Genomic DNA, 15933 nt, shown 5'->3' on the forward strand with positions numbered 1-15933 from the left:
CAGGCATCGCAGGCTGGAGGCACCCCCAGCCCAGCCCCCAGGCCCCGGCCCCACCAGGCACTTGTTGTCCTGACAGTGGATGCTGACATGGCGTTCCCTCAGCACGACGTGGCTGATGTCCTGGAAGTCACAGAAGTAGGTCCATGGCACCTCGCGTGGCCTGTCCATGGGTTGGTTGCCCAACTCTTGGGCCTTTGCTTTCTTCGCAGAGGAGCCAGCATGGGCATTCCTGCTCCTGCCACCGGCATCACCACTGGGACCCTGGAAAGCCAGCATGTGGGGAGGGTGGATTTGAGCAGGGATGTACCTGTTTAGTCCCCCACACATTCCATCTGTGGAGAGGCTGGAACTGGGGGCACCAGGCAATCTCCTTCAGCATCCCCCCTCATGTCGTGTCACAGGTGGGACAGAGGACCCACCCCCACGAGATATACATGCCAGAAGCCAGAACCTCGAGGAGGGCAGAGAAGAGAATCCTATTCTCTCACCCCCATATGCCAAAGGGATTATCAGAGGAGCAGACCCCAGAAATCAGGTCCTCAGCGGGCAGCAGACAAAGGATACTTCCCAAGAAAACAGACTCCAGGGACAGAAGGACATACCCCAGAGCCATGTGGGGAAAGGACGCACCACAGTTCCCCTCAGAGACCAAGGCCAAGATTTCATAGGAGCCCCTGCCCGGCCCTACCTGGACCCCCAGATAGAAAAGGTGCCCTGCTCACCTCTGCCTGTACTGGCCGCCACTGGATGCCACCAGTACCGGTCACCAGCACCTCATGAGTCGGGGGTCCTACAGCAGACTCGGGCCCAGGGTCCAGAGGGTCCTGCCTGCTGTCCCGGATGTAGCTGGGCTCTCCCTCAGCCTGGGCCAGCAGCTCTAGGTGGCACACAGACACACGCTCTGTGCCGAAGCGGGGTGCCAGCCGCTCAAGTGTGGCCAGGTACTTGACCATGATGACCTGCTGAGAGAGGTGGCCTGGCTGGAAGGCCCGCAGGAACCTGTGGAAGAGGATCCACAGGCGCAGCCGTGTGAAGGCGTTGTGTTGCTGGATTTGCTGCCGGAAGGAGCGTGGGATGCAGTCCTTGAAGCTGTGGGGACGACCAGGAGGGGCCAGTCAGGCGCCTGGGTTGCAGGCCTGGCTGGGTGACACAGGGTAAGTGGCTTAACCTCTCTGAACCTCCGCTGCCTCATCTAGAAAACACGCAGGCTATCATGAGGTGGAAAGACCACACAATAAAGGGCCAGCACAGGGAGGCTGCGTGGTGTCGGGCCTGGGGCACAGAACTCAGGAGGAGTCTATGGGCTGAAATCCCAGCTCTTGGGCAACTTCCTTAAGCTCTAAAGGGCTTCAAACTGTGCCCACCTGTAGGGCTTATGACAGAATTAAGACTATTGATTGGCATATAATAAGGACCATGTCACTGTCAGCTGTTATTATTGAAGTCGTTATTGTTTTTAACATGAATATTATGGTTATCAATAAAAGGCACAATTCTGGGGGGTTCCTCTGTTCCTCACAAAGCCCTGCCCCCTTAGCCCCTCTCCCCATCACCTTCCCTGCACTTGCCCACTAGTATAGTATAATAACCCGCCTAGATTATAGGTTTCGCAGCTTCAGTCGCCATGTCCCAAGCCTTCCCGTCCACCCTTTGACCAGAGAGCTCCTAAAGCTTGAGGTTCTAGCTGCCTCCTGTCCCCACTTCCAAGCCCTCCAGGGCTCCCCACTGGGGAAAGAGGCCCCCTGACTAGTGCCTTGCCGACTCCTGCACATGGGCAATCATATTCCAAATCTGGTCCCCTTAGAAATAGGCTTTTGCCACCTTCTGCCTCTGGGCCTTTGTATATGCTATTCCCTTGGCCTAGAATGCTTTGCCAACGCAGTCCACATCCGGATAAAGCCAACTCAACTTTCAGGTATCAGTAGAAAGTAGAAATGTCACCTCCCCCAGGAAGTGTTCTCTGATCTCCAGGTTGGATAGGCTGCCTCCTCTGGGTTTCCCAGTTCGCTGTCACAGCCCCAGTCCTCCAGAGTGATAACATGATGGTGATAGGATATGTATTTTAAGAAGAACTGCTGGTACTGAAGACCCAACTCTCCTGCTGCCTCCTCCAGGCAGTATGCTCTGATTGCCCCAAGAGTTGGCAATGGAGGTGAGCATAGCTAGCTCCTTCCTTCCCTTGAATTATAGGGAGTTCTCCAAGTTCATCATGCTCCAGCCACACTTCCTTCAACATATCGAGCACAGTCCAGCCTCATGGCCTTTGCACTGGCTGTTCCCTCTATAGAATTATCTTCTCCCAGATACCTACATGGCTCCCTCTTTCACTTCCTTCAGATCTTTGAATGTGAATGAATGTTACCTGCTCAGTGAGGAATTCCCTGACTACTCAATTTTAAATTGTGTAACCCTGACTCCCTGACACTCTTCTTCTTCCTCTTTTTCTGCCTAATTTTTCTCTGTTGTAGTTATCACCATCTAAATCACTACACATTTTACTTTTGTATTTTCTTTATTGCCTGTCTCCTTCACCAGACATTCTTATCTGACTTGTTCGCTACTGTGTCCTCAATACGCAGAACTAATGCCAGCATACAGTAGTAGGTACTCAATAAACGTTTGTTGAATGAACGAAGTCATGGCAGCATGAAAGGTCTGCCTTGGTCCTACCATGCCCAGATGTTGCCATCCATCTACACAGTGTCTCCGCCCCATTTGCAGATACCTGATCTTCTTGGCCACCTTTTCCAGGGGAACACCAAGGCGGAGAGCGAGGTGGCAGAGGTGCAGAAACGCCATGCCCAGGCTCTCATTCTTAAAGTGGTGGATCTCCTCCTCACTCGATAGCTCCCACAGCGATGCTACATCATTCACAAACTCATGCTTGCCCTGGGGGTGGTTAAATTGGACAGGAAGGGAGGCATGAGAACCTGTTCGCTCCCCAGCTTCTGACCACTTTGGGGAGGCGGGGAAAAAGTTTTCTGGAAAAGCCAAATACACAGCATTCATGCCTTTCTACCCAACCCTATGCCTGTGGCAGACATCATTGATGGATCACAGCACTCTTTCCCAGGCAAACGGGAGAGTCTCAAAACCCTTTGGTTCAGGCAGAAAAAGGATCCCAGATGGCATGAGTTGAAACCTATTAGTTGTAACTGGGGAGGGAAGTGGAGCCTTCTCAACTGCCCATAAGTTCCCCCAAAATAATCCCACCTCCCCAGCCCTGCTCACACCTGCTCAAAGAGGTACTCAAAGGAAGCTGGGTCCAGGAGTTGCATGCCCTGTTCTGCCTGATCTGATGAAGCCTTGGCCCCTGGGGGCCCGCAGCGGTACACAGCTGGCTCCTGAGGATTTGTGCCATGCCAGTTCCGGAAATAAAACCTGCAGGAAAGGAGTGGGCACAGCTGGGGCTGAGCACAGATTCAGACCAGCTCTAGGAAAATGGGGTGCAGGGGAAGGAGGGGACAGAACAAAAGGAGACAAGCTTCCCACAGGCCTTTGCTCACCTCATGCGGAAGTGCAGTGTCAGGCTTATGTCTCTGGAGACCTCAAAGATGTGGTTTGGGGGCAGCCAGACCTGGGCCTGGGCATCGAAGAGGGCAAAGAGATTGAGGCAGGGTGGAGTGATGCCTGGAACAGGGGAGAAACAAGGTTAGGAGTCAGCATCTGCTGCCATTCATTCTGTGGGCCCCCAGACCTGCTGTCTCCCTTCACAAGCCTTCCCTGCACTTCCTCCCCTGCTGACAGAAGACAACGCAATATGTTGACCACGCTGTGGCCTCACAGAAGACTATATTTCCCAGCCTCCCTTGCAGCTTGGATGGGGCCATTGGACTGGTTTCTGGCTAATGGGATGTGAGCAGAAGAGATTTCATACTTCCAGGCCTGGAAATAAACCCTCCTGCCATCTTCCCTGCCCCAGGGATGTTAGAGACACCTTGTGCCAAGATGGAGGCGAACCATCTGACCTGCATTAGATTTTAGGTAAACCTTCATTGTCTTAACCCAGGAAAATTTGGGGGGCTGCTTCTTACTATAGCAAAACCTATCCTCGACTGACTAACACAACCCTCCTCTGATCTCTCTCTGAACTTCAGCACCAAAGAAATTATCAGCTACCTCCTGGCTGTCTGCCCCTGGAAGTCACAAGCCCCCTTAGACATGCCTTGTTTCAAACAGATCTTATCTGAGGTCCCAACACCTGCCCCTCCTCTGCCCAGTTCCTTAAGCCAGGACTTGGTTCTTGTGTTCAACTCCTTCCACACACTCCACATCAGATGGTACAAGTCCTGCTCTTCCTGTATCTTCCCTCTCTCTGGGACCCACCCACTTCCTTCAAATCCAAAACCCAGGCCTAGGGCCAGCCCGGTGGCTCAGGAGGTTGGAGCTCCGTGCTCCTAACTCCGAAGGCTGCCGGTTCGATTCCCACATGGGCCGGTGGGCTCTCAACCACAAGGTTGTCAGTTCAGTTCCTCGAGTCCCGCAAGGGATGGTGGCCAGCACCTCCTGCAACTAAGATTGAACACAGCACCTTGAGCTGAGCTGCCGCTGAGCTCCTGGATGGCTCAGTTGGTTGGAGCACATCCTCTCAACCACAAGGTTGCCGGTTCGACTCCTGCAAGGGATGGTGGGCTGCGCCCCCTGCAACTAGCAACGGCAACTGGACCTGGAGCTGAGCTGCGCCCTCCACAACTAAGACTGAAAGGACAACAACTTGAAGCTGAACAACACCCTCCACAACCAAGAGTGAAAGGTTAACAACTTGGAAAAAAAAAAAAAAGGCCTGGAAGTACACAGTGTTCCCCAATAAAGTCCTGTTCCTCTTCCCCAATAAAATCTTTAAAAACAAAACAAAAAAAAAAACCCAGGCCTAGTCCAACCTCCAGACTTGTCATTCCCCACATTGGCCACCCAAGGCGTCTTTTTATATATCACTTAACATTTAGCTAAAATAGTTCTTTCAGAATGATTTATAATCACCTAAGTACCAGCCACCAGATAAAGAAATAAAACTTGGTAAATATAGCCTATATCCACCTCTTTTCCCCTCCCACAAAGAGGTATGTCTACTCCTAAAGTAGAGTTTACCATTTTCATATCCTCTATGATCGTCTTGAATGTTATAAACTCGAAATGTGGTATTATATCATAAGTGTCTTCCTGCAATTCGCTTTTTCATGCCACAATAAGTTTGAAAGCTTCACACATGATGATACATGTAAGGTTGGTTAAGTTCCCTTTTCATGGCTGTATAGTATTCCAGTGCTCAACCATACTGCTATTTATTTGCACATTCTCCTACAGAGGGACTTTGAGATCGTCTCCCATTTTTCGCTAAAATAAATGAGACAGCTCTGAACATCCTCATGTGTCTCCTGGAACATATGAGCTGAGTGTCTGTAGGGTGAATATCTAGAAGTGGAACTGTGTGGCCTCAGAGTGTGCATTTCAACCACGTTAGATGATGCCAAATTGCCAAGTTGCTGCATCCAAGAGCACTGCCTCCTACAGAAGGAGTGCCTCCCTGTGAGACAACTTCCTGAAGAGCCAATCTGACTGTTTCATTCACTGGCTTAAACCTTCTATGGCTCCCCATTGCACCCTGAGAAAGCCCAACCCCTCATCACAGAATAGCTATGACCTGGACCCCAGTTTCAATTCCTACTTCCCCTTCCAAATCCTTGAAACTGACAAGCTAATCACTCTTAAGGTCTTTTCCTTCCTCAAATAGATCAGGCTCTCTGGGACTTCTGCACACGTTGTTCCCTCTGCCAGACATGTTTCACTTCACCCAGCACACCCATCAGAAAGCTTTTAAGAATCAGCTATCAATTGAAAAGTACAAAGTGTAGGAATCCACCAGAAGGCACACCCACCCAGTCGTTGGGTGGGGGCGGGGGGAGTTTGAGAGGACTTCCTGGAGAAAGGGCATGTAAGAAAGTCCCCTTGGAGAGACCTTCTCCTCTGGCAGAAGAAATTACACTTTTGAGCACATCTACTACAGGCTCTCCCAGCCATTCCCTATTTCCTTACTGCTGTCTTAAAAAAAAAAAAAATAGTCTGAACTCTCAACTCCTCCCTCCAGCATTTAAGGCACTATAAGATCTGGCCCTGGCTGACCTCTCCCCCATCCTCTCCCACCTGGGGATCAACTCTGCCCTGGTCTCCCTTCTCCCACCCTCACCCACCACAGTCTGTTCCCCCCACAGCAGCCAGAGAGCACTTGTGAATACCTGAGTCCAGTCACGTCTTTCCTTTGCTCACAGTCCCACATCACATGGAGCAAAATCCAAAATCCTCCCTGAGGCCCACAAGGCCCTGCACAACCTGCGCTATCACCTCCTTGCCCTCACCTCCTCCTGTCTCCCCTCACCCGGCTCCAGGGGTTGCCGGCAAGTTCCCACCTCTGGGCTTTTGCTCTTGCTGCTTCTGCTGCCTGGTACCCATCTTCCCCAGATATCCCTGGGGCTCCCTCCCTTATCTCCTTAAGTTTTTAATTTTTCACCATCATCTATCTCTGCCCTCCTACACAGTTTTCTTATTTATTACATTTCTTGCTGATTTCCCTATCAGAAAGGCAGTGATTTGGGGGCTGGCGCACAGCAGGTGCTCACTGTGTCTGTTGAATGAACAGGCAGGTGGATGGATGGGGTCCAGCTGCTGCCAGCACCTCCACGCTCGCCACGGGACTCACCGACTTTGCGTGCGATGTGAATGCAGACCTCCTCCGCAGTCAGTGTGGCCTCACTGAAGGTGACCCAGGGCTCTCCGCCGTCGGGGCCAGCCCAGTGCAGGAGCACCTTCAGGCCTCCTCTGGTGGTCATGAGCTGAGCTCCATCCTCATCAGGCGTGCTGCCCCTGGCAGTGGCCCTCCAGTGGCACAGAGGCATGCTCTTGACAGCTGGCTTGGCTGTGAAGGGACAGCTCATCAGTCCCCAGGTCTTAACCTGGAGGCTCCTGTTAGTATCTCAACCTGCTGCCCAGTCAGACTGAGGCCCGCGGGAACGATGCTGGACTCCCCATACTCTGTGACCTCAGGCACACAATTCTCCTCCTTAGTTTCCACATCTGTTTGATGAAGTTGAGGGATGTGTCCCCACCTATCAGATACTTCTCATGAACTATAACACCCAACCCTTTTATTGGACACAGTGGCGTCAGTATAAAAATCTGCTCTGAACCCATTATTCCCAACATAACCAGGCAGACAGGTGTGGTCAAACAGACCTGGGTGGTAAATTTGGGCACTGCCTGTGTCAACTGAGGTAAGTCACTTAGCCACACTGGGCCTCAGTTTCCCCATTGGGAGAATGGAGATGCCGAGAGCGCTGCCATCAAAAGATGGTTGCGATGTTTCAACATAATTCTGCGTATTCCTTATATGTTTGGCACAGACCCTGATACAGGCCTGAAAAAAATAACAAATGTGACCAGAACAAGGGTAAAAATCATTATTATTGGTTTCATCCTCGTAACTGTTTTTTTGCTTCAGTCCAAGATTCCTGCCTCCCACGTCCACCCCCATGAGCAAGCCCAGACTCTTTTTACTCCCCTGAGCCTGGGAAGGGTTGTGTTCAGCTCTGTACCTCCCACCCAGCTCCAGGACTTTTACAAAGCCAGGCCCAGGGCCCAGGCCTCCTGAGGTCTCCTGTATCTCCAGGGAGGAGGGGCTGTCAGTGATTCCACTGATTGCACCAATGTTACTGATTTAAGACAAACAGTGATGGAAAGAGGAGAATGTTGTAACAGCATAATGTCAGGTTCGTCAGGAATCAGCTGCTTTCTCTAACCTGTTTCCTCATCTGGAAAACGGGCATATAAAGGTCTCTCCCTCAGAGGGTTGTGGGGAGGATTCAGTGAGATGAAGCCGGGAAAAGGCACAGCACAGGCCCTGGCACGCAGCAGGCCCTCGATCAAGGTTCGCTATTATTATCTATTAACTTTTAAGAGAAGACGTGGGGATGGGACTTTTGGGGTGCCCATCTCCCCCTTCCTCGTCCCCATTAGGCCCAGACCCAGCTTGGAGATGGGGTCAGGCTAAGGTCTGCACCCGGGAAGTCTGCACCCCACACACACACCCAAACCTCCAAACTCCGCTGACGGGTAGGAACCGTGACGTGCACCCACCAGGCATCCGCCAGTCCCGAGGCAGCGGGTGCTGTTATTCATCTCCGGCCAAGCGCTGCCAGTCCGGCGCCTCTCGCCAGCCGCATCCTTCCTGAGGACCTCTGGGAGGCGCCCTTTCCATGCCCTCCTCCACACTCAACCCTGGTCCTGGGGACTGTGGCTCGAACCCCGGAGCCCTCTCCGCCGCGGAAGGCAGCCACCGCCGGATCGCCGCCGAGACACCGCCTCTCATTGGCTGCCTGAAACGGTCACACTCATTGGTCGCCTCAGACGCGGAAGTGGGTGGTCCACACAGGCCGCTGCGGCGGGATCTTTTATTTCCTGCGCGGGCGAGAGGCCCAAGTCAGGCTTTCGCGCCTGACTCTGGTGCAAGCCCCAAATCCTCGTCTTGGTGATCTAAGGCTGCAGCCGGTCGCCATTCAGTCCTTCAACCGCCTGCCATGTGTCTCCGCATTCCATCCTGCCTTGTCACTGCATGGCCAGCCCCACCCTCTAGCTGAGACCCCCCTTCGTCTCTACGGAAGGCATTTCTAGCCCACCTGCTCACATCCCTTTCCAGATCTCTTGCATTCCTGTCCTCTGAGGCCACCTTGCTGTCCAAGTAGCAACTTGGACGTCCCACCCGATCTGAGTTTTAATCACACAGCAAGTCTCTGCCATTTACCGAGAAGGCTATACGCTTAGCGTTTTACACGCATCGCGTTTGATCCTGGTAGCAGTCCTCTGAGTAGGAGCTCTTATACCCATTTCTCAGAGAAAGAAACTGAGGCACGGAGAGGTGCCAAAGACTCCTTAACCAAACTTTATTCCTCTGAGGCCTCTTCTCCACTAGCCTTCGACCTTGCCCCCGGTTCTGTCTTTGCCCAGCCCAGTCTGAGCAAAGACTCCTAAGTCATCGCACCACCCTTGATATCTGATCAAGTTCCTCATCCCCCACCTTTGATGCATATGTCCTTGGCTTCTCTTTAGCAAAAAATTCTGTTAAGTCAGTTTAGCAAGAGTCCCCCTACCTTTAACGTCTCTCTCCTCTTAGTTATTTTCCAACCATAGACAACCCCCACCCCCACTCTGCTCTTTGGCTCCCAATCCCCAGCTGTCTGCTGTACTCAGAATTGACCCTGACCTTTCAACCCTATTTCAATCCCCCTATTGCAATAGACGTGAATGAAGTTTTCCTTACCATTTTAACAAGCATCAGAATAATTTTTTCTTTCACAGAGGTTGAGTAACTTTCCCAGGTCACAGCACAAAAGGGCAGAGACAGGTTTATTTCTGGAGTTGGAGCCATAACTGCTGTAGCCAAGGGCAAGTGGCTGCTCCTCACTGAGAAAATATGGGGAAAGACAGACTCTTCCTCACAAGGCAGTTATGGAGACTCAATGTGAAGTTGTAGAGAGAGACTGAGCCTGGTGCCTGGAGGGTAGTGAGTGCTGGGAACCTGGAGCTGGGGAATTAACAGTGACTTACCCCGACAAGGGAATAATATGCAGCTGGGAAATAAATGAGGGCCTTTGTACTGATATGGAGACATCTCCAGAGTGTCTATATATTTCGTAATAAAGGAGAGGAATAAAAATAATGTGCTTTTGTTGGAGGAGGTCATCAAGAGGTCATAACCCTCGAGCTGGACCTGGACAATCACAGGCTCCTCACCCTTCCCCTGTCCTTGGAATGTATGTCTGCCTACCATTCCCAAAGTGGGAGCAGTTCCCAGGACACAGCCTTGAGAGAGTAAGGTGTTGTTGAGACCATCTGGACACTATATGTGACTGAATCCAGTTAAGGCCTCTATATACACTTTTAAGATGCTGGTGGGCAGGTGCAGAGATCTACTTGTCTTGTAGACCCACGACAAGCATCTTATGTAAGTTCTCTTACTAAACCTGCCACCTGCCAATCTGGAGTGATCTGTTTCTTTCTTCAGTCTCTCTTTGTCCTGGGTGTACCAGGAGCCAGTTTACAAACCAACAATTGTATTTTATTATGCTTGCTCAGCCAACCTACGGAAGGACTCAAGAGAAAAGTGGAAATATTCTTTAGCTCAGGGAGATAAATCTTAGGGTTCTACTTGACTCCCCCATTTCTGTCACACCCACCTCCGATTCATCAGCAAAATTGGCCTGCTTCTCACACCTCCCTGTTCAGCCCCATCATCATATGCCTGGACCACTGCAGTTGCGCCTGTTCTGGGGCTCCTGCCCTTGCCTCCCACCCCCAGTCTGTCCTTCTTGCATTGCCTAGAGGGCACCTGTGAGCACCTGAGTTGGGCCATGTCCCTCCTCTGCTCAGCACCTTCCTCCGCTCCCACCTCAGATAAAAATCCCAGCTCCGTTCTGTGGTCATGCATGACATGCCCTGTTCCCTCCCTGCCCTCCCCTCCTCCGTCTCTCCCCCTCACTCACTCTGCTTCGGCCACACAGGCCTCCTCGCTGTTCCTCCAACACACCAGGCACAGTCCGGCCTCAGAGCCTTTGCACTGACTGTGCCCTCTGCCTGGAATACACTCCCTCAGATTTTTTTTATGAATCTTCCCCTCACTTTACTTACATCTTCAAATACTAAATCGCTGTCTTGTGCGCGCTTTTCGACTTTATTAAAAACATATCATACTGTACGTGTCCTTCTGCCACTTGATTCTATTTACTCAGTGACACATCCTTGAGATTAATCCATGTTGACTCAAGTGGCTCTTGAACACTCCCTTTCTCTGCCATATCATATTCCAACTGTACAAATTGATAGTTCAAAACTTAATTAACTTAATTGTCCATTCTGGTGATGGCATTTTGCGCGCTTGCCAATTTTGTTGCTACAAGGAACATTCTTGTGTGTGAGAGAGAACATACGGTTGTTTTATTTCATGATAGCCATTACACAATTGCTTATCTTTTACAGGAGCAGGTGATCAGATCTAAAGCCTGATTGTATGGGTTACAGAATTGTGAAGCCATTTAAATACATGATCCCAACAGGCTCTTAAGCTGAGGTCAGGGCACTGAGTGGCAAGGAGTGGGTCCCTGGGGTTTAGAATGGGAATAATGGGCTGACACAGGGAAATTTGAAACCATAAATACCTATCTCTGAAGGAAAAATGGTCTTTCCATGTGTGATATTGTGATATAATAAGATGTATATATTTGGTCTTAATTCCCGGTTCATGGCACAGAACTTCTAGAGACTTTGTAACTTCTAGAGGAACCAACCATGTGATTAGAAGGTTGGAACTGTCAGCCCCACCCCGCCCCATATACAGGGAGGGGAGAGGGGATGGAAGTTGAATTTAATCACCAATAGCCAGTGATTTAATTAATTGTGCCTGTGTAATGGAGTCTCCATAAAACCCCAAATAACAGGATTCAGGGAGCTTTTGGGTTGGTGAACACATCCATGTGCTGGGAGGGTGATGACCCCCAACTCCATGGGGACAGAAGCTCCTGTGCCCAAGACCATTCCAGCGCCTGCCCCGTGTATCTCCTCATCTGGCTGTTCATCTGTATCCTTTATCATAAACTGGGAAACCTCTGTAGTGTCTCCCTGAGTTCCATGAGCTATTATAGCAAATTATTGAACCTGAGAAGGAGGTTGTGGGAACCCCCAATTAATAGCGGTCAGCCAGAAGTAAAGGTGACAACCTGGGACTTGTGATTGTATTGGTGTAGAATTACTCTTGGTCGCTCACAGAATGTGAAAGCATTCACAAGACTCAGAAAAGTAGGAGAGCAAGGAAAGTTTTATTGAAGGTGGGGCCGAGAGAATACCCGTGGCAACATCTAAAGAAGACAGCTTCCTCAGGTGGGAAGGAGAGAAACACCAGCAGGGGAGCAGGAGCAGTTTGAGGTAGACAGCTGCAGCATGTGGCTGTTTAGCGGGTTTTATGTTTTTCTATGCAGGATGCAGGGGGCTAGTCATCTTGCAGTTGTTTACCATTGCTGCTGGCCCCTTCTGAGAACTGTTTGTCGCAGTTGACTTTCTCTGAAAATCCTCCTGGTGTTTTGTCAGCCTGCAAGTGGAGTGTTAGCTGGGGAAACTCACAGCTAAGTGGTTAATCTTTAAACCTATTCCTGTTAGCTCACAGACTTGTTCTTATTAACTCTTTTTCTGACTCATCAATGATTGGAGGCTGAAGTGGGGGGCAGTCCTGTGGGACTGAGTCCTTAACCTGTGGGGTCTGCACTAACTCCGGAGTAGTCAGTGTCAGAACTGAATTGAACTGTAGGACACCCATTGGTGTCCATAGAAAATGCGAATGGTGTGGTGCAGAAAACCCACACATTGGGTGTTAGACGTGTTCTGAGTAGGGAAACAGTTTTCCTTTACCATGTATTAAAAAACAAAAAAACTTTCATGAGCTTCACCTATGGGCCCAGATTTAAAGAACAACAATAATAAAACAAACAACTAGTCAGGGTAAGAAATAAACCCTCACCACTTTCCTCATTCTGAATCAGCAAACCCAACTCTCTGTTCCTCTGTTCCCAACTATCTTTTTTCCTTCGTGACCTTTATGACCACCTGACATTCCACTGGAAGTTTCTGAGAGCTGATTTTAATGCCTGACTTCCATTCCAGAATGTTAGCTCTATGAGGGAGGGGTCTGCGTGGCTCTCCACTTGTAACTTCAGATCCTGGAATTGAGCCTGGTACTCAATAGGTGCCAAGAAGCTGGTGGAGTGAATGGCTCTGGGTAGCTGTCTGGGCCCAAGTTGCTGTCCTGTCCACCGCAGAAGGACTAGCCATGGCCTTCCAGCCTCAACTTCCTCTCTGCCACTAGGAATGTGGCAGCGGGAAGCCCAGGGTGCCAGATTCAACAGCTAGCCCAGGGAAGGTGGGGCGGCCTCTGCAGGGGTTGGAGGCTACACCACAGAGGGTGGCTGGGCCTGGGGCCCAGCGTCTATCACCTCAGGAGGCACCACAGGAAATGTCAGATGAGGTGACTAAGGATAATAATGGCAATGATCCCAGTAATAATAAATTTTAATAGCTCACATTGTCCCAGCCTGGATGTTGGGCCCAGGGCTGGGTGCTTAGAATTCTCTTGTTCTCTTAAAGTGGGGCCAGCACCCCCACTTGACAGCTGAAGAAAATACAGTCCACAGGAGGCTGCTGGGAAGGCTTGTGTGCTGCCCCCTACATCACAGATGGGGGTCCAGGCCCAGCAGGAAGGCTCCAGGTCATCCCAACAACTGCTGGGGTTTACCCAGGACTGCAGGGGTTTCCCAGATGGGACTTTCAAGGTTAAATTGGGACAGTCTGGTCAAACTAGGGCCTCCCTTCCCCCATGGGTTTTCAGGGGATTCCCCAGACTCCAAAGACCTGCAGGGGCCTTCCCAGAGTGTCCAGCAGACCAGAGGAAAGCCTGGAATTGGTGAATTAAAAGCAAAATCTTTTTGTGTCCTTTTGAATTGGAGGGTTCAGGGAACAGTCAGCCCCTCCCCCAAACAGTCATGAGGTTGGTTGGAAATCCTTCCAAGGAAATTCCATACCCAGTGGAAATGCTGGCACGTATGTGAACCCAAGGCCTTTAGAAAGTGGCTACAGGGCGGACGGGTGGCTCAGTTGGTTAGAGAACGAGCTCTGAGCAATGGGGCTGCCGGTTGGATTCTCACATGGGCCAGTGAGCTGCGCCCTCCACAACTAGAATTAAGTCAATGAGCTACAGCTCAGCTTCCGGGTGGCCAGATGGCTCAGTTGGTTGGAGTGTGGGCTCTCAACCACAGGGTTGCCGATTCGACTCCTCGACTCCTGCAAGGGATGGGGGGCTGCACCCCCTGCAACTAACAACGGCAACTGGACCTGGAGCTGAGCTGCGCCCTCCACAACTAAGATTGAAAGAACAACAACTTGACTTGGAAAAGTCCTGGATGTACACACTGTTCCCCAATAAAGTCCTATTCCCCTTCCTCAATAAAATCTTTGAAAACAAAGAACGTAGCTACAAATAGCCACAGACAGGACATGCTGTGCTGGTCTCAGTAGGAAACAGAGGATTTACACGAAGGGAGTACACGAAGGCTGAAGCCAAAGGGTCTGGGTTTCATTAGGAACAGAGACAGTGGAAATGTAATGGCTGTGTGCGCTGTCAGAGGGGTAGTAGATGGGGGAGGGGAGTTATCACTATGTGAGGGATATAAATGATAAATGTCTGTTACATTGTTTTGTACACCTGAAACTAAAAATTAAAAAAAAAACACACACAAAGGGTCTGGGTCTCCATCTCCACTGCTGCTAGTTCTGGGGTGCGTGACTGTAGTTGGCAGATTAACAGCTCCAGCCCTTCCCCCCAAATCCCGTGACTATGTCATGCTACTTAGCAAGGGAGAATGAAGGTTGCAGACGGAATTAAGGATGCTAATCAGCTAACCTTAAAATAGGGAGATGAGCCTGAGGAGCTCAATGTCATCACAAGCGTGCTTAGAAGTGGAAGGGGGAGGCAGAAAAAGAGGTCAGAGTGATGTGATTCAAGGACTTGACTCATTTTTGCCATCTTTGAAGATGGAGGAAGGGGCCATGAGCCAAGGAATGCAGGCCTCCTCTAGGAGCTAGAAAAGGCAAGGAAGTGATCCTACCCAGAACAGCCTCCACAAGGATCACGTCTTCATTTTAGGCCTGTGAGGCTTCTGCCCTACGGAACTAGAAGGTAATACATTTGTGTTGAAGCTACTGTTTATGGCAATTTGTTATAGCAGCATAAGAAACTAATACACTCAACATATGTTTGCTGGTTTTCCAACCCCGCTCACATCGCTGACACCAATTCCTTCATTAGTTTGTTCAGAGTTGAGTGGAGTTCTGTTTCCCCTTAAGCAGTCCTGCTTTGGGGAATTTTTCTTATGAGTAGGAAGCCTATACTTATGGGAAATGGTATACAAGGGCATTTCTGGTGGCATTGCTAGAAAATGTAGAGATTGGAAAAAACCCAAGTGTTTATCAAAAAGGGCTGGTGAAATAAATGCTGAGATGTATGATGAGACAGGGAAAGTGTTAACAGGAGCGAGATTGTGAATTAGCAGGAATGAGTTTAAAAATTAACTGTTTGGCTCTGAATCCCCTGGCTAGCACTGCACCTGCAAGCTGACAAGCACCTTATATCCATCATAGGTTAGAACAGAACAATTCCCAATCACAACAGCAACCCCCTGCAAGCTAACAAGCACTCTACATCCTGCACAGAAAAATATAAAACCCCAGCTAAACAGAAACCCACCACAGCTGTCTCTATCAGACTGCCCTGGCAAACTCCTTTTGCCAGCACGTCTCTTCCAAACAGAAATCCCAGCACTTCTCATCACAGCAAGCGCCTCCTCTAGACCCTGGAGGTATCCCCGCTGCCCCACTTTCAATAAACCTTTTCTTGCTTTCCTACTTTTCTGAGTCTCGTGAATTCTTTCATGTTCTGTGAATGACCAGGGGTAATTATAAACCAATACAATGTACACATATTGGAGCTTTCCACACAGGAAAGAATGAGGAAGTGCTGATGGACCGATAAAATCTGTAGGTCATGTTCAGTGAAAAAGCAAGATGTTCCAGATTGTAGAGTGGCTATGTTTTCTGTAAAAAGAAGGGGAAGAGATAAGAATATATTTGATTTTACGAAAAGAAACCCTGGAAGGAGTCACAAGAAACCAGAGATAGTGGGTTCCAGTGGTTGGGGGCAGGGAACCAGCAGAGTGGAGGGATGAGGAGAGGCAGCCGTTTCACTGTGAATCCCTTAACAGCATTTCATGTTTTAAGTCTCGTGTCCTACCAGGGCCACAGTTAATGTGAGGCAGGTGAGGCAGGAAAGCAAAGATGGTGTCAAAAAAC

General features: G+C 50.1%; 1 protein-coding gene across 12 annotated transcripts in view; it reads right to left on the reverse strand.

Annotated features, from left to right (window-relative positions):
- TYK2 (tyrosine kinase 2) overlaps positions 1 to 8355 on the reverse strand; it is an 18910-nt gene extending 10555 nt beyond the window's left edge. For 6 of the 12 annotated variants that reach the window (XR_012498108.2, XR_012498106.2, XR_012498101.2 and 3 more), the window contains exons 1-7: positions 8128 to 8354; positions 6695 to 6910; positions 3507 to 3630; positions 3234 to 3381; positions 2726 to 2889; positions 723 to 1089; positions 55 to 261 (exon numbers count right to left, since the gene is read on the reverse strand). Coding sequence is in view for 2 of the 12 variants with exons in the window: in XM_019744868.3 (XP_019600427.2) it covers positions 55 to 261; positions 723 to 1089; positions 2726 to 2889; positions 3234 to 3381; positions 3507 to 3630; positions 6695 to 6910; positions 8128 to 8134 (1233 nt within the window). In the remaining 10 variants the exon portion in view is untranslated. Of the gene's footprint in view, positions 1 to 54; positions 262 to 722; positions 1090 to 2725; positions 2890 to 3233; positions 3382 to 3506; positions 3631 to 6694; positions 6911 to 8127 lie in introns of all 12 variants that reach the window. The other 6 variants (XR_012498102.2, XR_012498103.2, XR_012498104.2 and 3 more) reach the window with 2 other exon arrangements.
- Between the last annotated feature and the right edge of the window lie 7578 nt (positions 8356 to 15933).

This window comes from Rhinolophus sinicus, chromosome 15 (genome assembly GCF_057876585.1).
Source record: "Rhinolophus sinicus isolate RSI-liver-muscle chromosome 15, RSI-T2T, whole genome shotgun sequence".
NCBI lineage: Eukaryota > Metazoa > Chordata > Mammalia > Chiroptera > Rhinolophidae > Rhinolophus > Rhinolophus sinicus.